The sequence below is a fragment of the Sander lucioperca genome, chromosome 15 (assembly GCF_008315115.2).
Source record: "Sander lucioperca isolate FBNREF2018 chromosome 15, SLUC_FBN_1.2, whole genome shotgun sequence".
Classification (NCBI taxonomy): domain Eukaryota; kingdom Metazoa; phylum Chordata; class Actinopteri; order Perciformes; family Percidae; genus Sander; species Sander lucioperca.
This window is the reverse complement of record NC_050187.1, coordinates 10,839,640-10,864,674: the sequence shown is the minus strand read 5'-3', so window position 1 is coordinate 10,864,674 and position 25,035 is coordinate 10,839,640. Positions and strand designations below refer to the sequence as shown.

At 40.9% G+C, this 25,035-nt stretch overlaps 1 protein-coding gene across 1 annotated transcript in view; it reads right to left on the bottom strand.

Moving 5' to 3' along the window:
* The window catches only part of LOC116039428 (serine/threonine-protein kinase 32C), a 96,949-nt gene extending 72,524 nt beyond the window's left edge, over positions 1-24,425 (bottom strand). Inside the window, exon 1 of the mRNA XM_031284281.2 lies at positions 23,994-24,425. Within this exon, the coding sequence (XP_031140141.1) occupies positions 23,994-24,075 (82 nt within the window). The 5' untranslated portion in view covers positions 24,076-24,425. The remainder of the gene's footprint in view (positions 1-23,993) is intronic.
* Between the last annotated feature and the right edge of the window lie 610 nt (positions 24,426-25,035).

The following is a 25,035-nucleotide window of genomic DNA, read 5'->3' as shown; positions in this document are numbered from 1 at the left end:
CGGGTTTGTTGTGGGTTGTCAATTTTCAACCCTCCTGAAGCGAGTAATCCAGCGGATTTTTACCGGCTGGTAAACCCGGACCTCCGGGTTCTGGCACCATTCATCTGCATGTACGGCAGTAAAAAAAATGTCCCCGTCTTTTCCTCAAGTAGCAGCTAACGCTAACGCTAGCGCTAGCTAGCCTTGGATGGCAAGGTGCTACTGAGTGCTGAACAAGACATTTTTAGGCGACCAAAATGTTCCAATTACCTTTGATGAAGTGAAAACACACAGTTAGAGGGTCAAAGTTTAAGACAAAATTGTTCACAGCTTTTTTAATGTACACAGTGATATGGTTAGCATTGCTAAGCCTCTGTCCTGATTGACAGGTCAGCGTGTAGCCACGCCCTAAAGAATCCTCTGCTTTATCGGCTATTTTAATATAAATAGGATAATTTACAAAGGAGACTTGAAACTAGCGATTGAGCGAATAAACTCATTATGAAAATGTTTACTGAGGTAATAAATCAAGTGAGAAGTAGAGTAATTTTCCTGAACAAACCGACATCTCAGTGGAGTCGCCTGTAGAATTTAGGTTTAAGGCACTTCTGCATGGTTTTCACTTTTCAGACCAAGAAGCTCTGTCTATTATTTTTTTGAGTCTATGGGTTTAATTTAAAACCACTCAGAGCAGAAGATTTAGTATTTATGCATTCCTCAGCAGTGTTGGGAACGTTACTTTAAATAAGTAATTAGTTATAGTTACTCACTACTTGTTTCAAAAAGTAACTGAGTTAGTAACTGAATTACTCTATAATAAAAGTAACTCGTTACCAGGGAAAGTAACTATTTGCGTTACTGTTAAAAAAAAAGTTGCTATATGTCAAAGAATTTGGATTTTTTTGAGCAGTTTTTTTATTGTGAGGCAGAAAGGTCTAGCTTTTGCTGCTTGGAGGACTTTGCTCCGAGTCCTTCTTTGCTAGTAGATGGCGAGCTATCATCTGTGGTGGAGGTATCGGTGTTTTTGGCCACTAGCTTTGTAGATGCGTGTGTCGTTGTGAGATGCTTCATTAAATTAGAGTTGCTTACAACGGATGTCGATAAAGTCTTCGCTCCTGTACATAATGTACACATTACAAGCACGTTCTTGTCTTTGACCACAGTGAATTTGAAGTAGTATTATAATGAATTATAAGTAGTATATCTCCACCTTGAAAATGCCAACTTTTCATCGGATTGCTCCTGACTCGCCATCTCTGCTGCTTCATCGAATCTCTGTTTAGCTGTTGTGTGTTGCGGTGTGTGTGTGTGTGTGTGTGTGTGTGTGTGTGTGTGTGTGTGTGTGTGTGTGTGTGTGTGTGTGTGGCGCGTGTGTGTGTGTGTGTGTGTGTGGCGCGTGTGCTGGCATGTGTGTAAAAACACTGGCTCTGATTGGCTTCCATGAAACATGACTCTGCCTTAGCCAATCATAATCGCTTACCTCATTATTAACCCACCTCCTCACTAGCTGTGAGCGACGGGTGCGTTCGGATTACACAGTTTATTCAATCAATGCATAGTAACGCACCGCATTTAACGTCCAGTAACGTTAACGGCGTTGTAACGACGGGAAATGCAATTAGTTATATTACCCCGTTACTGAAAAAATAACATTGTTACCTAACTTATTCCAAACACTATTCCTCAGAAAACCAAAACACCACCCACAACATCTCATTTTCCACTATGCAGTCTCCAATTTCACCCTGGATTCCCCAAAGAGGCTATACCTGACTGGAAGAGAATCACTACACGATCAATAAAGGGGACCAATGATACTGTTCCACTGTCACCAGAAATTGATGCATCAGGCTGAGCTAGGAAGCCACCATAGAATGAGGAGGCAAAGCACTATCCTAATGCCAGGGGTAACCTAATACCTTTGATGTCAGTAGCCCTCGTACACATTGATCCTTGAGATACCACTTAATACGATGGAGCCATGGTTCACCAAACTCATTTCATTCACGAGCAAAGTGTTGTGCTGAGAGGGCAGAATTGGGGAAGCCAGAGGTTGTTTCACTGTCACATGTAAGAATACTTCCATTTAAAAACATGAGTGATCAATCCACTCACACCTGTCTGTCTATACTTAGTTTAATAAATGAAAATAATCTCAGCATTGGTCAACACTGAAAATATATATTTTATGCATTTGAAATACTCTTTATGAATACTTAGGATTGTCAATATAAACAGTTTACTTCGTATGATCCATTAAAACAGAGATGAGAATAACTGAGATTACATCACCTCGGCAGTATGTTTAAGTCACAGTAAATCACGGCAATGCCGGTAAAGCGGTTGCAAGTGTGCAAAACTCCACGCAGACAACATTCGCTGCAATATAATGGCGAGCCAAAAGCGGTCGCCATGCAGTTCCTCTGAGACAGACAGGAGCAGCAGTGATCTCTATGCCCTGGTGACTGACTTACAGGCTGGAGATTATAGGAACAACAGTGTTCTCTAAGCCCTGGTGACAGACTGAGAGACTGGAGGTTGTAAGGCAAGGTCAATTATTTCTATGGCACATTTCAGCAACAAGGCAATTCAAAGTGCTTCACATAAAACATTAAAGAGCAATTAAAAAGAGATATACAACAGGCTAAAATAGAATAAGATACAAATACAAGAATAAACGTTAATTCAATTCAATTTTATTTATAGTATCAAATCATAACAAGAGTTATCTTTAACGATACAGTGCAGTGTAAGAAATGAATAATTATTTGATTTAATAGGTTGTAGGAACGGTTTTGGGAGGGGAGAGGGAGGTGTTTTATTTTGTGTGGTGTGTAAAATGTTAAATGGCAATGTCTTAATAAATAACAGAATGTTTCAAGTTTTACAACTGAAATTATTTTTTGTTATTAAATTGTACCCAACCCTTTATATATGCATGTATTTGTTTTTTTTACCATAAACGCATATCGCATAACATAAACATTTTTGAATATAGAATTGTGACCAAGATACAGTGTAGTGAGCAGAACATTTTACGATTGGAAAATCAACTTTCCAGATGCATGAGTCCCAATGGTTCTCACCATCCATTCTTATAATAGGTGGCTCATAAAACACGGCGGAGTTAGCTTCCCAGGACAAACAAAAGACTTTCCCCCAGGAAATGTGTGTTTATTGGGAGTGTTTTAATCCAAACCACAATCTTTTTCCTAAACTTAACTAGCCGTTTTTTGTTATGTCGTCGCCGCATAACGCTCACTTTTTGTCACCTAAACTTAACCGTAATGTCCGCCGACACGACCGGCAGCTTGCGGTGCCCCATTCCCGGCTCAAAGTCATGTTTATCGGGTTAACTGAACCATCAACTACCACTGATACAACGGGGCACCATGCAGAGCACCATAGCCGGTGTCGCAGAGCTCTGTAGCGGCTAAACACATCTACTAACTGCCACTGATACGGCCGAGCTGTGACGGAGGTCTGTACCCAGCGTCACGAAGCTCTGTAGCGGCATAAAACAACTAGCAACTGCTGTTCAGCTAGCTACTGCCGTTCAGCTAGCTACTGCCGTTCAGCTAGCAACTGCCGTTCAGCTAGCAACTGCTGCTCGGCGTCACAGAGCTCGTAGCCAGCCACTGTAGCCGGCGTCACGTGACCAACCAGCACTCGCTTAGTTTTTATAGGATATCATACGTATTGGTGTGCATACATTTTTCATACTATGTGTGTATTACACAGTCTGTACAAAGCCTGGAATATCTGCCATCAAATAATCATTACTTTAATCATTGTAAAATTACTGAATATTGAAATATTGGTAGAGTGTAATAAACCTTTCTAAATGTAGTTTGACACAACACAGAAAGTGGACTCTGAAATGTTGATGGAGAGTACATTTAGAGTACGACCTAGCCATCAAATCACAATGAGTGAATGCACCCTGTGTGGATAAGCCCGCTGGACTGGGATCAAAAAACCTCCTAGCATCGATCCCTTCCTGTTCTGTCTTTGGAGAATACGCCTCTGCTTCTAATCCAATCCAATGCTGTCTGCCTCTGTATTATGTGTGCAAGCTATTTCTCAGATTTTGCTGACAGGTTTCCATTTGCAAACACAGTGCACATCACCACTATGCCGTATGCTTGGCAGCTTTAGAGCATCAGCAGCAGGCAACGCTGCATATGATGAGGGCGACGCGCTTTGCTCAAGTTCTCGTGGCGGTAGTTTAATATATCTCTACACACACACACTGGCAGGGAGATCAGAGTGCATGTGGCACTTCAATGTGCATGTGACACTACACAGTGCCACAAGGATCATAGTAAGAAGCTCAAAAAAAAAAAAGAAGTTTGCTTTACAACAGCATCTTCTCCCACGTGATTACTGAATATTTTATTGCAGTAGTAAGCCTTATATCATGGTCTGTAGTAGTCGAGCTGCTGCTGGGACACAGTAGAGCCTTTAATATTCAGCATCCAATCGAATACATTGAGAGGCAGATGAAGTAAAGACTTGCTGTACAATTCAACTTGTTGTAAATCCAAGACATTTTGCTATTGGCATTCTCCATCTCTGAAGCTATCTCAGAGACTGAGCGCTGGTTATACACCATCTTGACTCCGCTCTGATCTTCTTTGATCTTTATTGATGGGACTTTCATTACAAGCTATAGGGGGAAAATACTCATGTTCTTTTGATCAGCACAGGGTAGGCTGCATGTGCCTTGGAGTGCAATAAAGAGAATATGGTGGCATGAATTATCTTATGTCGGCAGCATGCGCCATTTCAAGTACCTTTTGTAGACCATGCTCTTGAAAGTGCTTCTTGCACAAATATCAGGGTATTTGCTGAAGACCGTGAGAAATAGGAATCAGGTGAAAAACTCAACACTATACCATTCAATTTCCACAGATGTAGAGTTGTTTTCCGATACAAGTATCGTAAATGCCTCCAATACTGCCTAAAATGCTGGTATAGGTGAGTTTTCGCAGATCTATGCACAGATCTTACGTAATTTGGGATAAGCAAGGTACCAGATTCAGTATCAGGCAAAAGCGCTACACGGATGCATTGCTTGTTTTTGACAAAGACAGAACTACTGCCTTATTGAAACATGGTGTTTGCCCGTTAACCTAAGAGATTTGTATGTGGCTACGGTTTACTCTTTAACTTGTGACAAAGAGCAAATGCTTGCGGTCTTCAATTCCAAACTGTCACAAAAGGAGTGCAGCGCACCGAAGGCCACATTTGATGAATCTGTTTACTTAAATCACTATCATCACTGAGCAGCCATCATCATCATTTTCTCCTCGTACACATGGAGCGCTAATACAGCCTAATTGCGGCCTCTCTAAACAGAACATCTTGTGAATATTCATGAACACAACAGAGCTCATTGTCTTTACAGGAGTGACCATTTCAGCTATGGATCTCAACTGATAATTAGACAAGGATAGGGAGATGCGTACAGAGGGTGTGCCGGTGCAACTCCCTATTTAATTCCAGCGGTGAGTCTACAATTCAGTCATGTGCTTATACCGTCTTTGAGTCTCCTTGCATGTGCATTAAAGGTCCCATGGCATGAACATTTCACTTTATGAGGTGTTTTAACATTAATATGAATTCCCCCAACCTGCCTGTGGTCTCCCAGTGGCTAGAAATGGCGATAGGTGTAAACCGAGCCCTGGGTATCCTGCTCTGCCTTTGAGAAAATGAAAGCTCAGATGGGCCGATCTGGAATCTCCTCCTTATGAGGTCATAAGGGGAAAGGTTACCTCCCCTTTCTCTGCTTTGCCCGCCCAGAGAATTTGGCCCGCCCATGAGAAAGCGAGAGACATCATGGCTTGCAAACAAGCAAAGTGGCAGTTGGTCAAGGCCACCCCCCCACCCTCCACCTTGCCCCCCCCTCTCCTCCTCAATAGCATTTAAAGCTACAGACACAGAAATGGCACATACTAAGGAAAGCTCATTGTGGGACTAGCTCTAGTGGCTGTAATTCTGCACCAAGGCTGAATTTCAGGAAAGAGACTTCAGATACAGTATTAGGGGACCACTAAGGCCTATATAAAAAGAGACTTCAGATACAGTATTAGGGGACCACTAAGGTCTATATAAAAGAGACTTCAGATACAGTATTAGGGGACCACTAAGGTCTATATAAAAGAGACTTCAGATACAGTATTAGGGGACCACTAAGGTCTATATAAAAGAGACTTCAGATACAGTATTAGGGGACCACTAAGGTCTATATAATAGAGACTTCAGATACAGTATTAGGGGACCACTAAGGTCTATATAAAAGAGACTTCAGATACAGTATTAGGGGACCACTAAGGTCTATATAAAAGAGACTTCAGATACAGTATTAGGGGACCACTAAGGCCTATATAAAAGAGACTTCAGATACAGTATTAGGGGACCACTAAGGCCTATATAAAACATCAAAAAGCAGCATGTCATAGGACCTTTAATTAACCTGAGAGTGTTGTTTTTATCTTCATCTGCTCTACGGCTTTTATAATGACACAAAAGAGTCATACAGCTGGAAAATTAAAGCAGCCATTAAGGCTTGATCTGGCCGGGGGTGTTTTTTCTCCTTGTTGTGTTTGTGTGCCTCACTAATGTGATGAAGCTCTATTCGAAAACAACTAGTCGGGCATGTGATTCATACACTGTACCTTGTTGCTAAGGTTACTCATCAAATTAGAATGAATTGAAATGCTGTTGCTCAAAGATCAATAGAGGGCATAGATCAGGGATGCACACATCAACTATCGAAGTTGTATTGGATGTTTCATTGCCGACCGACCGATAGCAACTACAGATTTTTGTCCCTGAGCAGTCATGTCTGTTTATTTCTTCATCCATCATTCACCTAGTCCTTCTCCCCAGACTTGAGTGGATGGAGACACTGGCCAGTAATATTGTTTGCCATGTCTCTTTAAGTTATCCATATGTCTCTTCCTTGCCGGTCCCAGTTTAATTCTGCTCTCTTGGTTTACCTTTTCACCCTTTTGCTCATAAGACCAGTGGGTTTCGGTGCATATCCATCAATCTTTCTTCTAAACTGTTAAAAATAAATAAAAAATTGTTCTAAAATAAAAACTTAAACGTGAATATAATCCTCAAGATTTTGATGAAAATCAAACAACACTATTTATGGTCTGCAGTTTTTAAATAGCTACTGTATTTAATGTAGCCCCATTTTCACACACATACACACACACACACACACACACACACACACACTATAAAACAGCATTAGTTTTTAAAATTGTATCTCATTCATATCATCCTCACTGCTCACATTTAACTCTCTTCCCAGGAAACACAATGTATTTCATCGCAAATACGTCTACTATCAGGACATGGTCATTTTCTGCATTTTTTGATAGTGGATTCATTTTCATTTTTGCAAGGGAGAAATGGCACAAGAAGGGAGCATTCAAGGTGAGCTGTTAGATGAAGAGGTGCACACCTCCAACTCCTCAGCAAGGTAACCAACTCCTTGGACTGTGTCCTGCTGTTTTGAGGAAAACTATGCAGCATGAAATTAGATCGCATTTACTATTGGACGGTTTCTTCATTAGAACAGGAGTTTGTTTGGCTGCACTGTAAACACATGCACCAGTTGCTCCTCTGTTTTAATTCTGACAAAGTGGCTGCTCAAGGAGGATTGCCTCCTGAATTTTGGAAACCAGTAGTATTAAACTGGTCTTGCTGTACCTAAGGGTGAAGCCAAATGAACCAGGACCAAAATCAAAAGGATTAGAACTTTAACCTTGCATGTTTTCAATGAACTGCCTGATGAAAGAGTAACATCCACTGGCTGGCTTACAATTTCATACAAGACGCCCACTTGCATTGTATTGTATTCCCCATGCATTTGTACAAAACACAAACCCGTACACAGTGGTAACGCAGTTGCAATACAATGTAAAGCCAGTCATAAACTCTGTGTACAGTATGTGAGTATGCACAGTATTGTGTAGTATTAATGATGTATGAAAAAGCTGCACAGATGTCAAGTAAATCTTCACAAACAGGGAGCCATGTCACAGAGAATGAAAGAGGAGATGTGAAATTGGACTTCTACACACAGAGAAATCACTACGGGAGGCTGTATCGTACATCTAAAAAGCTGTCAAGACGAAGAGGGAGCAAGACGAGAGCACTTCAGAGGATAATTCTGCACTGCAGCATGGGGACTCTCACATGCACAGCACTGTCACAAAGAAACATCATCTGGACCGTGTGAAAACTTCTGAGGTTACCATAGCAATGTGTCCCTTTGTGTATGTGTGTTTTTCTCTGTCAGTGTTACGTTACAGAGCCGCCACATCATCTCCGAGTCCCTGCATTTGGCATAATTAATTCACTGTGATTCACAACTCCTGGGCAAGCATCGGGACATTGTTTATTTATCTGTTTTGGCTCATTATTGAAACACAGCGATGGCTTTGTGCTAGATTTACGGTGAACTACCTATGGCTTATTATCATATCTGAGGTCAGGCGATACATATAGACCGTCTACGGTGCAAGCCAATGTTAGTAAGTTACTCCTGCAGCACGCTGTTAAGTTTCTACCGTGAAAAAGCAATGGATTTATTGGAAAGCCCAGTCTGACTCATCAAAGGTCATCGTCCTAAACACAGCACCCTGAACCCAGAACCCTGAACCCAGGTCAGCCACCGCATAAACATTCAAGCTGAAGGTAGAGCCAAAGATGGTTCAAATCTTGGTTATGATTCAGTGACAAAGAAACCAAAATATGATAGCAGATTTAAGGTGCAATAAACCAGGGATGCACCGAATCCAGGATTCGGCTTCGGAATCGGCCGAATATTGAGCTTTTTGACGGGGTTCGGTTTCTGCCGAACCTTAGAATTTTTTCCCACCGAACCGAACCCTACGCTTGCACTAACGGCGGTGTCATTACGCTGGTCGACGTAATGACACTGCCGTTGATTACGGGAAGGTGTTTACGTAGGTGGACCGTTCAATGCAGTAGGCTGTGAGAAAGTCAAAATGGAACTCGTGAGCAGAAAAAGTGGTTGGCAGTACTTTCAGTCAAAAGAAGGCCATTCAAGTCGAGCTACATGTTCAATTTGCAATGTTGATTTGTCTCGTGGTGGCAAGGACCCTAAACAATACACAACATCGCCGCTGTTAACAGATTTGCGTATGAAACATCCAAAAGAATACGAGTCGTGCATGAAGGAATCTACAGACAGCAGCCAAAATGCAGCAACTTCAGGTACGGCAAAGGAAGGACAGTCACAGCTAAAAACTTGGTTTAACCAGACGACCATTACCAGCTCTGATAGCCCTACACCAAAACCGTCAAAACAGTTTTTCCCCACTTGTCTTCCTGGCATAATGTTGCCTATTCTTTTTTTTTTTTTTTTTTTACAGTTAAAATAAAATAAATACACTGGTGTGGATGTTGTTCACTTCATTAATGTGTTTACTGTGTTAATGGACTGAGGATGGGAGTAGGATTTGGTATTCGGTTTCGGCAGAATCTTAACCAGTGGATTCGGTATTCGGCCAAACCCCAAAAATCTGGATTCGGTGCATCCCTACAATAAACATGTCACTTGTCATTAATGATAAGGTATTTTGCATTTTATTTTGGGTAAAGTATTATTATTCTCTATTTTACCATGCACAAGTTAAATTTTCCTTGTTTGATGCTTTTTTAAATTGAATCAGACTTCTTATACAATGCTGAAAAACAGTTTGGCTACACCTTCCACCATATAGTTAACGCTATGCACACATTGACTCATGCATAACCACCTACAGTATGCAGACAGCTGTTTGATGGGTCCAAACTTCCTGCTTCCTGTATCTCAACGCCCGACCCTATGTGCTCCCACCATCCTTGCGCATCTAGGACCTGGTTTCACAAACCACTGGGCTGTAACACATTGCGGTGAGGAAATGGACCACGCTAGACGGTTAAAATGCCACAGTAACCTTTCGACTGTTCACAGAGGGAAACATTAGGGATCTATTTAGAGCCTGGTGGGAGGTGGTTGGAGGAAACGCGCTAGAGGGAGAGGAGGAGTAGCAGTCACAAAAGTCTTCCAGAGAAACATTGTGATGGTATACTGTAAATAGAGTCCTGCACTGTCCAGCTCTATAGTGCTCACATATTGAGTTTTGAAAAATTATTTATTTTCAGCCCCTCAAAAGGGTTAAAAAGTACACCCAAGGCTAAATAATGCATCTTTTCTTCAAACACCAGCTGTCTTCATGTGAACACAGAACACAAAAGGGCATTATGGGCTTCAGCCAGACGGCGCTGATGTACCACAGATTATTCACAATAACATCTGCATTTAAGATCATTTTCAGGAAAATGTTTGATATGCAAACATTTGTTGTATGCATGTAAGAGTAGAGAATATTTTTATTTCAGTATATCGCAATGCAGTGCAAGACAAAGAAAAAAAGCTTGATTTAGGCAACACTGTAGCTTTGTTCTCCAACCATAGGAAGAGATAGAATACTGGCAAATTGCGCTTAGGCTGAAGTAGGGCTGCACGATATGAGGAAAATATGCGTCGTTGAATATCGCGATAACAATATTACTTGCGATAAACAGATATTAAAGTGTACTCTGTTCTGCATTAGTGCTGCTTTCAGTATTCTGTTAACATACAACACATTGCTTGTTGAATTTAAAACAGATGAAAGTTTCCAACATTCTTTTATTGAACAAATTGAACATTCAATTGAATATCAAAAGGCACCACTAAATAAAGAAGAATGACAGTTACGTTATAAAGTGCAGTTTTCTACTGATATTTTCTTTCAACTAACACCAAAAAAATCTCTGAGTGTCTTTCGCGATATGTCGCAGCCTTTCGCGGTGTGTTTATTGTGGCAGTTGATATCGCGATGACAATTTTAAAAAAAAAACTAGGGCTGTCAAAATAACGCGTTCATTTCGATTAATTAATCTGAGAAAAAATAACGCGTTAAAAAAATTAACGCAGATTAATCCATTCTATATTGACGTTTGCATACAGACGAAAATCTGGTGCCACTGATATGTCTGCGCTTCTCTCTGATGCTCTGAAACAGACGATTCAGGCAACACAAACACCGCTGCATGTGACGCTAGTTAACACTATACTCAACAGCAGCTAACGTTAGCCTACCGCTAGCTAGTTAACACTATACTCAACAGCAGCTAACGTTAGCCTACCGCTAGCTAGTTAACACTACACTCGACAGCAGCTAACGTTAGCCTACCGCTAGCTAGTAGCTGGATTAAACACGGTTACAATGCTGACAGCTAACGCTAAACGGTGTAAAGTTTGACTGTGTTTTACTGTAGAGGATTCAACACTGGTATGTAACAATCTGCAGCTACCGTCGGAAAAACAACACAGACGGTGCGTTCAATGAAACTGGTAAACTACATCTTCGTGGTGCATTTGAAGTCCTTTTCCTATCTGTGTTGTTTTTGTCGTTCAACAGCAATTTACTAGTGAAATAAGTTAATGTTATACATTATTATGAAATCATTTAATTTTGACCATATGGCCTTAGCAATAAACAAGCCGTTCTTTAATGTCACCAACTGTTGTTTAGTACCCTTTTTTTTCTTTTCTTTCTTTTCGGTTCAAGCACCGTTAATTATGTATGCGATTAATTTCGATTAATTAATCACAGAGTATGTAATTAATTAGATTACATTTTTTAATCGATCGACAGCCCTAAAAAAAACGATATATTTTGCAGCCCTAAGCTGAAGCATGGCATGTATCACACTCCCTTTAAGAGTGTGTTTAAGGGGAAAGGAAATGGACACTGTGGCCTCATTTTTCCCCTTAGCAGCTCCAATTTGAAGCACAGGCGGGACACATTGTGTTCTGGCCCGAATACACCTGACTTCTGTTTGTCCTCACAGGTATTTAGGACAAGCACCAGAGCTGTACAGTATATTCAGTTCACCTGTCAGGTGTGCGCTCACATGATTCCTCGGCCCCAAACCCCAACATGTTACACGACAGCTTTTCCGAACTCCTTGACATCGACTGAGACACATCATTTTCGACACCTTTTAAGTAGCAGTGTGACTTTTTTTTTTATTTTTTTATTTTTTTTTATAGACATTCATGATCTATGAAGTGAAGGAGGTTTGTTTGCATACACACTCCCCTGGGGAGTGTAGCAGGCAGCTGGAAAGGAGGAGCCTCTGTCAGATTTAATAGTGTCACATTTCAGTGGCCATTCACTGTAGAGCTTTTCAAGAATGACAATATGGATGTGTGTGCTCGTGCGCCACCAGTGAGTCAGTGTGTTTGCATGTAACATGGTTACTGTAGGCTGTCGGCAGTAATCTGAGATCTTAAATGTCATGTAAATGAGAAACTCGGTTTCCCTAATTAGGGGTAGGGGATTACGCCGTGTGTACACTTAACAGGTACTGGGTCTCTTACTGGGTTTCTACAAAAGCACAACAGAGACTTCAGACAGGGGGAGTATTGTTTGTGCAGAAAGATGAAAGGGAAGAGTATTACTTGTAGTGGTGTCCAACATCATGAAATCCAAAGCTCTTGGTTAAAATATGTTTGGGGGTAGGGGAGAAATCTGATTACTGACCAGCTGCATGTAAACATGGGTTTTACAGTAACACGGATTTTACCGCTCCGATTTCCTGCCGCAAACCCGGTTTCTCCCAATAATCTTGTTTCTTGTGTGCATGTAATCATAATGACTGTGACCAACCCTGTGGCAACACAAGTTAGCTCAAAGATCTACATTAAAAAGTACAGGGGTGGTGGGTGGTGTGCAGTCCTGTCCTGTCCTGTCCTCTTGCAGTACTGTGAAGAACATTGTCCCCTTCCTCTGACCTCATTCTCTCAGTTACTAAATAGGCTCCTGGAAAAATCTAATCAGAAAAATGCAGTTTAAAAGTCTGCCTTTTGCAAACCCAGAGATGGAATTTTAAGATCTTACGATGGTAGATTGAACTGTGTTGCTTTTCTGAAGTTAAGAACATATATCTACTACTATGGATTTTATTATTTTGAAGGAGTATTACTACACCACATCATCTTAGATATACAAAAAATATGGTTAAAATCTAGTCTTGCATTGCCAGACCTACCTCCACAGCGCTGCGAAAGAAGGTGTGGCTCCACACAGCATTCCGGGATAGGAGAAAAACTTGCTCTGGTTTATTGGCATTTCTTTGAACTAGGGCTGGGCAATATATCAATATTATATCAATATTATATCAATATCGTGATATGCGACTAGATATCGTCTTAGATTTTGGAAATCGTAATATCGTAAATGGCTTAAGTGTTGTCTTTTCCTGGTTTTAAAGGCTGCATTACAGTAAAGTGATGCCATTTTCTGTGGGTACTAGACTGTTCTAGCTCTTCTATTATTTTTACCTTTACCCACTTAGTCTACATTATATCTACATTACTGAAGATTATTTATCTTAAATCTCATTGTGAAGATATCTTGTTAAAGCACCAATTGTCAACTCTATAATATCACCACAACATCGACATCGAGGTATTAGGACAAGAATATCGCGATATCCGATTTCCTCCATATCGCCCATCCCTACTTTGAAGCAATCACAATCGTCTTGGACGGCGCTAAGCGCCCAATGCAATAACAGTGCCTCCGCAAAATATCTTCGGGAAGGAACTTCGGTTTCGGTGGAACATGTGCACGTTCAAAAGTTGTTTCAGTCATGCAACAGAAAAATTCGACAGTCTAGCTAGCTGTCTGGATTCACCCTGCAGAGATCTGAGGGCCAGTTAACCATAGTCCTCAGAAATCCACCGGAGTTTAGAATTCCAACAAAAATGAAGCGGAAGGTGACGGACATCTGGCCGAAAATGAGGGACACCGGTTGGATCGTCCAGTGGAAACGGAGCAATCCCCTAAATGAATCGTCGTGGATATAGACTAGATAAACGCCTTCACCAATCAGTGATTCAATCATAGCTTAGCAACTGTAACTAGGCATGTAAGGTCTATCAAGATTTGACAGATGAAGCGTTGTGCATGGGACTGTGGTAAGAACACTCGGAATGTAAAGAGTTTGAAGGGGGTTGTGTCCATTTTTAGACTTTCTTAAAAAAAGAAAAAGTACGAGTGTAACTGTGTTTTTGTTTTTTGTTTTAATGTCTTCGACATTGATCATTAATTGGTGAGGAAGCTAACTTTTTGCCTGGGACATGCAGCTTTTAACCTGACGTGCCAGATGGTTTGTTAACACAGAATCATCTGAGAAACCATCATTGGAAACTGTTTGGGAAAGGGCAGGCACTTTAAAAAAAAAATACCTGGCAAGTGATTGGATGAACCACTTGTCTATCACGTCCACCATTGTTGTTTTGAACAAAGTCACAGCCGTCACACACACCTAAACTACGTCCATAGCTGCCAGTAGCTCATCACAGGACGCTGATTGTTTCGGTAAGATGGTAGCTCAGACACAAACGCATTAGGTTGGAGCCTGACAAGATGGATTTTCGTGTGATATGTGATCCCGCGATTCTCGCGGAATTTTGTGATATTGCGAGAATCCAACTGCCGTAGGTAAGGTTTAAGCCTCAGTTTTTTTTAGAACAGCATGCATGTATATTCATCAAGTCCACACAGGCCCTTTTACAGGGTTTTAAAATGAGTTAGCATGGAATATAAAAAATTCAGCCAGAGACAGCATTTTCACCAAACTCATGTAGTTAACGTTAGCTTAATTAGTTAGAGAGCTACAGCTGATGACATCTGGCAGCGACAGCTGTCATTTCAGCGTTAAGATTTTAAACTGTATTTGTGCCGTGCCAGAGTAAAAAGCTTGACAGGCGTATCAATAGGAATTGAGGGGGCTTAGGGAATGGTCAATAATCCCCCTGTAACTTTTATTAATTAACTAAACACTAAAAGGAAAAGCCTATACACCTCAACCAACCAGTCAGACTACTATTCTTTAAAATTCAAACAATGTTGACATAGAAACAGTGCAGGAATGCTGAGATTATCTAGACGACTGGCTGTAATTGGTTTCCATGGGATATAATGTTTAGGTTGGCTGCTGAATCCAACGCAGGAGCACAGAGTTTGCCTCACCACACACTGCACAGAGGCCTCGCCACGAAAACAGTCAGACACCACACACACACACACACACACACACACACACACACACAGCGTAATGAATGGGATTACAAACTACAAAGAGTTACATCTGTCAGTCTGTCAATAACTTGTGTTGACTTTGTGATTTACGACCTGAGTCGTCATCCTCCTCTTTTGCTACGAGGTTGCCTGAGAATGGGCCCGGTGAAAAAGTACTTACAGTTTCATTCACGTTTCCCGCAGGAGTAGGCAAGGCGAGAGTGCTGCTTCTCTTCCCTCTCTTAGAAACGTAGTTCAGTAATCAAAGCAGTGGGAATTTACTGATTGCGGGCTGAAAGCAGTAATGTATTTCTCCGTAAAAGAACTGTACGACCCGAGAGACAAATATTGAACTAACCTAACTACTGCTGCGAGGCTTGCCTACAGGTAACAGCTTTGTTTGCTTTATTAGATGCTCCTCTTATCAATTCCAGTCTTTAATTTCCCATGACAAAGACGAGCGGATTTATGGTCAACAATAAACCTCTCCAAAGGTCTTGAAAGTGTGAATGCAGTAAGAAGAACAGCAGAAAGGAAAGACAAAACAATAAGCAGGTGTGAAAGACTCCACGGACTCTCCTCCGCCCTACCAAGTCCACTTTGATTACATTCCTTGTGTTCTAATCCCTTCCTCCCTGCACAGAAACAGGCACAGACATACACACACACACACACACACACACACACACACACACACACACCTCAACAAGCAAGAGCGACCTTTCTTCCCTCTGTTGTCACCTTAGCATCAAGCTGAGCTTATCTCTTTGAAGATGCTCCGGTAGCTGCTACAACTGCCATCACCTGTACATCACCACAAGCAAACACAGTTACATAAGGCTGCAGAGACGGACAAAAAGTACACATGAGGCATTGTCAACGGCTTTAATGAGGCATTGTATCTGATACGGGTGGGGGGGGAATCGATTCACGTATGTATTGTGATTTTTAAAATTGATTCTTTTCCCTAGAATCAATATTTTTTATTGACTATTTTACCAGTGATTCACCTAATCAATTTTCAATCAATATTTCTCTCTATACGGTACCGCCGACGGCAACTACGTCATATCGGTTTCCAGCAAAATCCATGTTATGTACATCTTTATAGATGAAATAAATGTCAGACTGACTGACTGACATGTGATGTGCATTCTTTTTAGAAAATTATTTGTTTTTAGAAATGTCCCATGATCTATTGTCTAAGTGTTTTATTCAACTTTTGTTTTTGTTAACCCTCTGAGGTCTAAGGGTATTTTTCTTCTTAAATGTACCTTTTTAGGGTATTTGCATAAAACCGATCCCTGTGTGTTTCATATCATATAATGTTCAGAACAAAGTCAGCTTTCCGGATAGTGAGGCCCACATTTTTTCTACAGCAATGTGTAAAGAGATAATTTGACGCTAAAGCGAAAACCTTTTGAAATTTGGTGCTTGAAATGAGATTACCAAAGTCTTGCGTTCACAAAGTACTGTAATATACAGTATGATTAAAATAATAAAAAAAATATCTGAAATGAAATTTTGTAATATCGCTTTTTGAGTAGGAGTGTTGTCAAACATCGCTTGTGCGTCTTTCGTCCTCAGAGGGTTAAAGAAGGAACAAAAAAAAAATCGCAATACTCAATACTATTCGTGTCGCAATACTTCTAGAATTGCAGTAAATGAAATTCGCAATACAAATCGAATCGGCACCCATGTATCAAATCAAATAATTGAGACAAAAGCATATCGTCCCAGCCCTAGTATCTGATGTGGAGGAAATGATTTGCTCCTAAATGAAAAAGCAACCAGTTGGGAGAGTGTGATAAGTCATCTACCCTTACAATATGATTGATAGCACAGGCCGTCTTCACAGAGGACACTTTGACATGTCACAGTAGGAGGAGAAAAGGTGTAAATAATCAAATGAATACTGGCTGAATTCTATTTAGATGCTTTGGTGTCAGGTTGTCCCAGTGCCTTGGCTTACTGGGGCATTTTGAATAGAATAGAGCCTACGCAAAGCTGTGGGTAGCAGAAGGTGCAGTCAGTCAGCTGTAAAAACCCAATTATATTCGGGTTAAGGCAATACCCCGATTTTTCAAACGCCATGTAAACACCTAATCGGAGTTCTCATAACCCGGTTAACAGAGGCAGAGGACTCCTTTAGTAACCGGCTAATTACTCCATGTATACACCTTAACCGGGCTTTGATCGGTTTAAGCGTCTGCGCATGCTTTAACTGCCCTTCAACCGGACATACTCCGTCAGCGCGCTGTGAGCAAGAGGATCTTTGGCAATACATCTATGGCTGCGAGCCGTAGTCGTTGCTATGACATCATACAACAAAACAGCGTTACCCGATTCAGCGGAAACATCGGCAGCAAAGAGGCTGGGTATCATCTGTTTTACTCCCTGCCGAGGCAGCAGCGAACACCGGGAGATGGCTAAACCGACTGTCCATGTCCGGGGCAGTCAATGCTGTGTCTCGGCAAAAAAAGTGGAGGGACCGAGCAGCTCCCCGCTGCGGCCCCTGGCTAACGTTAATGTAAAGAAGTTAGCTTGCTAATTCCACCCGACACTGGTTACAGATAACGTTATAATGAGCCGAACAAGTTGTCAGTCATCTGGCGGGAACACTGTGCTGTCCTATGCTGAGATAGTGTGTAAATTAAACATTAAAAAGGTACACTGTGTAGGAATTTCTCCCATCTAGTGGTGAAATTGTATTTTGCATTCAAACAAATAGTGCTCACTAGCGCCTCGCTTTTTCAAATGTGTGTTGCAACTGCGGTAGCCGTTATGTACCAAGGAGCTATGACAACATGTCTTCTAATTTTCGCTTTTTCAGCGACGAGGATTCCTTCTCCTGTGGCTCGGCATAAGTATGATCCTCCATTATGAACTAAAGTGCAGTGCAGGCTTTCAAATTTGCCGGGGCAGTGACAAGCGCCTCTCACTGATCTCCTTCTCCGTTTCAGCTGGTTTCAGTCGCGTGACGCTGGCTCTGAATGAAAACGCGTTGTGGATTAGCTAGACAGGTAGGCTAGTGCTTTATGTCCCTCTCAGCGATTATAGTTTTTCAAAATGGCGGAACGACATGGAAGCCTCCTTGGACTTGCCCGTCCAATGTAAATACAGATAAGAAATTCTTTGCTTACAAGGATAAATCAGATCATTGGCAGAGGTAATTTTACACCAATGAACTATTTTTTTTTTTTTTTTAGGTGGGCCTTTTTTCAGGTGGCTTCAACTTGTTGAGATATTTTGAAGTGCGACGTTTCTTCAGAAAACATATAGCCTTTTCTTGTTTTATCTGATTTCATACATGGAGAAACAAGATATGTTTGTACTTATGCCATGTAGACACACAAAAAAGGCCTGTAGTTTAATTTATCAAAAATAACTGCAACATAAATTGCAAAACATAAATCATATATTGGTCAGAAAAATCACATCTACATATTTTCCTCAAATCATTAAAGCTATAGTGCGTAGTTTCTATCTCCCCCCATGAGGAATTCTAAGTAATGACAACAACACTGTCTGAGCATCCACGTGACGCAAGCCTTCCGTGATCGCGAACCCCTCCTCCACGCAGTTGCTAGTAGCGTTTACCCGTCAAATCAAGGAGGACACGGAGGATAAAAAAAAGCATGGACTCTTCAGAAGAGTTCATTATCTTGTAATTTTGATGTCCTCGTTGTCCCCAAAGCTGAACGCTGCTGTTGTCCTTTCTCAGCGGTGACGTAAAACACATCACTCGAGCTTCTGCGCGCGAAAGCCGCCGGACGAAACCATTTTCTGAACACAGCCATACTGAGAAATACAGAGAGAGAGTTGTGTGGAGCTGATAGGCTTAATTAGCTTTGTATCAACTCAACTGGGAATGGCTTGAATGTAACGGACGTTCGTTAATATAAAATAGTTGCGCACTATAGCTTTAAGCCCTACATTACATGCTTATTTTAAAGGAGTGATGACAGTTTGGTACTTTAGTAGGTACTAAGTTAGTACAAAGGAAAAACTCAACAATCTGAACTGTGGCTACGCTCTGCAATCAGATGACTGCAATATGACCAGGACAATATTCCCCACCTATTGCTGCTAAGGCCCATTATGGCGGGCGGCTCTCTGCTGTGGCAAGAGGCCAGTAGCTGCGGGCAGCCGTGAAGTTGAGTGAGTTGAATAAAGAGAGTGGAAGAAATTGAGAGTCTATAACAGAGATGAAAGAAAGTGAGCCGCCTCAGTATTCAGTGCAAGTAATCAGCCATCTCTGTCTGTGTCTATCTTTATCCCCACCCAAATCAGCTTCCATTGCCTCATACACTTATCCATGACGGGAAGAGCAGTCAGCCACGCACTCAGACATTCAGCCAGATACACACAAACACACGTCTACACAGAGAATAGAAGTTTACCGTCCACCGAAGAGGAAATTTGCCTTTGGCTTAACGAGGAGGATCAAATGCACACAACAAGATAAACAGACAACACAATTAACAGCATCTTCTGCATGCAAAATCACTTGAATACTTTGTAGCTTGAGCAAAAATAACAAGTACACCAAATTGGTGCCCGTGCTCAATTAAAGCCAGCATTTGTCAATTGTGCACTCTCTCTTGTCTCACACTGTTCACAACAAGTGCCCTCTTTCTAAAAGCGACAAGCTCGTGCTTCAGATGTTCAGATGAGGACTTGGAAGGATCCTTTGTCTGGAGCCTGGTTAATAGTTAACAGTCACCACACTGAGTCAGTCAGCTCCGACTGTGTTAACAACTTTGTGGAGTAAGACTTGTTCACGTTAGGGCTGCAATCAATGACTGTTTTCTTTACTAGTTCATTTAATGATCCATTTCCATAACTGATTCTGTCTACAAAATTCTGAAAATATTGACAATACCCACCAGATGTTACCAAAGCCCATGTATGAAGTGTTGTACTCATATGTGCTTGTATTCTGACCAACAGCCAAGAATAACATTTGCTTGATATTTCTGCTTTAAAAAAGAAAAAGAAAAAGAAAAAAGAAAAAATGTCTTTTAACAAACAATTAATCGACTAATCATAAGTGCCGGATTGGATTCTGAACACACAGCTGATCGCGGTTCATCATAATTCACTAAGGACGAGGGCTGTGTATTGGCAAGAATCAGGCGATACGATACGTGTCACTATACATGCGTCACGATTCAATATATTGCAATATATTTCGATACTGTGCGTAAGGCGATATATTGGGATTTTTTCTAAAGTATAATTTTAGAAAAACTAATATTTTAAAAAAGACATGATGTGCATAAAAGTCAAAGAAGTTTACTTTAGGTAAACAATTCAGTACACAGACAATCAAACATCAATCAAATCAGCCAGTTCTTAGTGAGCTAATTTGTATATGCTAAAGTAGGCCAAAGTTCAGCCATAGCTACATTGTTAGCTTCTAGCAAAAAGTCAGGCACTGCTAGGCACTGTTAGGCAGGGACACTAGTGGTGCGTCTCAGCATAGCCATCTAGCGGTAGGGGGTTTAAACACAACATAAACGTGAACCACTGTCTTATATGAATATTTTCGCACGTAAACTAAAAAAAAAATTTTAAAAAATCGATATTGCATTTTTGAAAATCGATACAGTACTGCAAAATAAAATATCGCGATACTCAAGTGTATCGATTTTTTCTTACACCCCTACTAAGGACATGGTACAGAACAGTGGTTTCCAACCTAGGGATCGGGACCCCCCGTTAGTGGTCTCAAAATAAATCTAAGGGGTCTGTGCAGTAAATATGAAGCTACCACCAGCAGCCGATTAGCTTAGCTTAGAGCAAGCACTCACAACAGGAACTGACATCTAGTCTGGCTCTGTCCAGAAGGAACAAAATCTACCTACGAGCACGTCTAAAGCTCACAGATATCACAATACATCTCATTTGTTAGACCAAAAAGTGGTTTTATGGGGGTTATGTGCTGAGAAATAGTCCACATGGAATTTAACAAGCTATGTATTCAGGAGCCAAAAGAAGAAAAAAAGGAAAGACCTCTCTCAAATGATGATAACAAACATGCTAAAGTGTCTAATAGACCAGATGGGCATCAAACAGTTTCTGTAAAAAAAAATGTAAAAATGCAGAAACTAGCAGGATGTGCACCTCAATCAATTCCACAGCCTTCCTTTGCTAATCAAACTATGTGCCAAAAAAAGCCCTTTTGGCAGCAACGCTTGAACATCAACCTGACCGCTTGATTATGTCGGCAGCCTTTCGAGCCAAACGCTGCTCTAATATTACTGCCTAATATAGGCCATATGCTGTTTTCCAAGAAGCAAAAGGGATACAGTTTCTAAGAGACCTGACAGGCAGCAAGAGACATCTAGAGTCTAAGTCAGCACCCACAACGCAGTGCGCCATGGTTTTTTGCTCCGACTGTTATCAGTGCTAGGCAGCTCTTTGAAAGACGAACAGGGTAAAAAGGGAAGCAGCTGCTTTCCAAAGACTGTAAACTTACAGAGTCTGCGCTTCACAAGTGTTCAAGGTGTTCAAACTGACATTAACAGTTGTCTCGTTTTAATGCTCTCCACCCACCGTCCTCCATACCTGCATACTGTTCACTGTGTGCTCGGCAGAAGATGCAGCAGGTGTCTCTTTGCTGCATGAAGGGACACTCTCTACAGTTCATCCTTGAAAGTCAACATTGCATGAATACATCAAACACACCTTTTGCACCAAAGGACAGTATGGAGCTCAACCTATGCAGCATAATGGTGGTTATGACAAAAAAAGGCAGGTATGATATCATGGCCATGAGGATGCTAATGAGGCAACTGCACTGGCTCTTGACACAGCGGACGGAAATTGAAATTAAACCACAGTCAGTTATTCATTTCTTTTTATGTAGGTCATACATAAGGCTGCAAAGATGAATCGCTGAATCCATTATCTGTTAAATGAATTGCCAACTACTTTAATAAATCGGTTTGAGTCATTTGTTATGAAAATAAAAACAAATTCTCTGAATCCAGCTTCTTAATTGTGAAATTGATGATGAATGTTCTGGCTTCTTCACTCCTCTTTGACAGTAAACTGAATATCTTTGAGTTGTGGCTGTAGGGCTGCACAATATATCCTTTTTTTATCGCCATCGCGATATCAACTTGCGCAGGAACTGTATCGCGAATGACACAGGGATTTTTTTTAGTTAGTCGAAAGAAAATGTCAGTATGGAAACCGCACTTTAAAATGTAACCGTCACTCTTTTTTTAGCGGTGCCTTTTATATTCAATTCAACGTTCAAGTTGTTCAATTAAGGAACGTTGGACATGATTTCCTTTCATTTGTTTTTTATTCAACGAGCAGTTTGTTGTTCTAGCAGAATACTGAAAGCAGCAGCAATGCAGAACTGAGTACACTTTAATATCTGTTTATTTATCGCTATATTCAACAACGTTATTGCATATTGCATATCTTTCTCATATGGTGCGTCCCTACTGTGGACAAAACAAGACATTTGAGGACGTCATCTCGGGCTTTGGAAAACACTGATCAACATTTTTCACCATTTTCTGACATTTTATAGACCAAACAACAAACTCACTTCTGTCTGATAATAAAGATGGTATGGTCTCTCTCTCTCTCTCTCTCTCTCTCTCTCTCTCTCTCTCTCTCTCTCTCTCTCTCTCTCTCTCTCTCTCTCTCTCTCTCTCTCTCTGCCCTGTGCCTCAAGGTTTCTCCTTTAATCACACAGCTATAGGAACAGAAATCAAACAAGGACATCTCTCTAAACTTTCATATAGTAACCGATGTTGGCTTTGATCAACTGCTGTAAGGGTAAGAACATACCACTTAAGGCTGTAGACTCCTATTCTTTTTAACAACCACTGTCTTTGATAGTAATCTGAAAGAGCTGGACACTTTTCTTCAAGGCTATTGACTAAAAGCTGCAACCTTAATTGGGTTATCCTTGTATGCACGCACGCACACACACACACACACACACAGGCGCCATATGACCACATCCCTGCAGTGAAATGACCTAATTTACCCAAGTTGTGCCTGTAACTTGTCCAGCACATTGATGATAGCTCTACACTGGATCACAGATTCAGTGCTGGTCTTATTGGAGCTTATTTCCAATTCACTGACAAGATATCATGAATTAGCATTACTTCCATGCATGACACTAATCGTGTCTTAATTATGCAATTAACTATCTGTCTTCAAATAGTCCATATTTCAAAGAGTTCATTCAGGCATTAACGTATTTTCTCACAGTATGAGCTGCAGCTATTTCTGCTGTGACTGAGTGGTAATGCTATACACTTTCTGCCTCTCATTTGATCTGCACATAGGCTAATTTGATAGGAACTTTGTATGCTGTCAGTGTACGTTATGTGGGCGTTATTGTGTGTGATGAAAATACAAATTTAAGGTTACTCAGCTTCTATTATCGGCTCTGGATAATAACAGGGACAGAGTGTAGCTGTCTATTAGTGCGAAGTTGGACTTGACGCCTCAAACATTTCCAAAACAACAAAACAGGCAGCCTTTGTAAAAATGTAGCAACATAACAGTATACACCTCGTCTTTTAGGATCAACTCCAGCAGTCTTACAAACGTTACACAGCAGCAGTCTTCGTTCTGTCAACATTTAAATTCCTAGTAGAAACTTTGACAACTTATGGGTATCACAGCACAACTCTATGGCAATGTTACAAGCTAGTGCTAACATGAAAGAGCGTTAAATAAGGACACTCACGTGACGTTATACATCAAATATTGACAAACACAACTAGAACTCTTACTTCTAAAGTAGTGTTATTTTTTTATAGGGTTTCTGGGGAACCAGTGCTTTACTTTTCCATCACTTACCATCTTCCTTTTCATCGAAAACTGGTCTCTTTGAAGAACTATTGGCTCCCATCCTCTTCTTCCACTTGCCCCAGTGAAACATCGGTGCTCAGATAGCATTCCTCGCCTCTTGAGGAGAAACTACAGCTCACACCCTCCTCAAAAGACAGTAATACTAACCATACATTTCACCCAAACCGTGTCCGTTATTTTTGCTTTCTTTATCCGATATTTATTCTGCCGAAAACGTGAGCGCCGCGACTTAAAGTCTCTCTAAACCAGGCTAGAGCAAGTGTAGCAAGTACCGACGGACTGTTAAATATTTTCAAACAAAAGACTGTTCGGTTTGTTACAGTTGGATGTTTAATATATCACTCGGTACTGGTAGTGTTCAGTTGTCTTCCGTAGCACGCCAGCCAAACAGAGAGACTTCTGTTTGTCGGGGATGCGTCGAGTTAGACACAGTTAGCTGAAATAAGACCGGAAGTCATACAATGTTGCCTTAAAAATAAAAGCTTAATATTATTACAGAGCCACTGCAGTCTCCTCAAATTCCCTCAGTTGCAGAACTTAAACTGCAGTAGGCTATGTGTATTATTCTTTTTCAGTACACCTTTTTATTCACTCTGTGTAATCTGTAAAGCACGATGGGTTGCCTTTGGGTATGAAATGTGCTATAGGCCTATAAATAAATGTGCCTCGCCTTGATCTTGCCTCATTGGATCAGCCTGGCTGTATTCATTAAGTTGATACATTAATTTAAACAATTTACATGAAAGTAGTGTTAAGCCCAGTTCAATACATTTCGATTGTAATTCTACATCAAAGCAATCTGATACACTACAAAATGAATTTATTAGCGATTAAATGCATTCTTGACAATAGATGTAAGCGAATGAGTATGACGTCCAAGTACTGTTTTCCACTATGGACTCTAGCATATAGTATAGCACTAGTGATAAGTAAAAGTCTTTACTGTAACAGAAACATGATTTATATCTTTCAAAAATCTTCCCGTTGTAGTTTACCCGCCTTGCCAATGAGACTTTTATTGTGAAAGTTA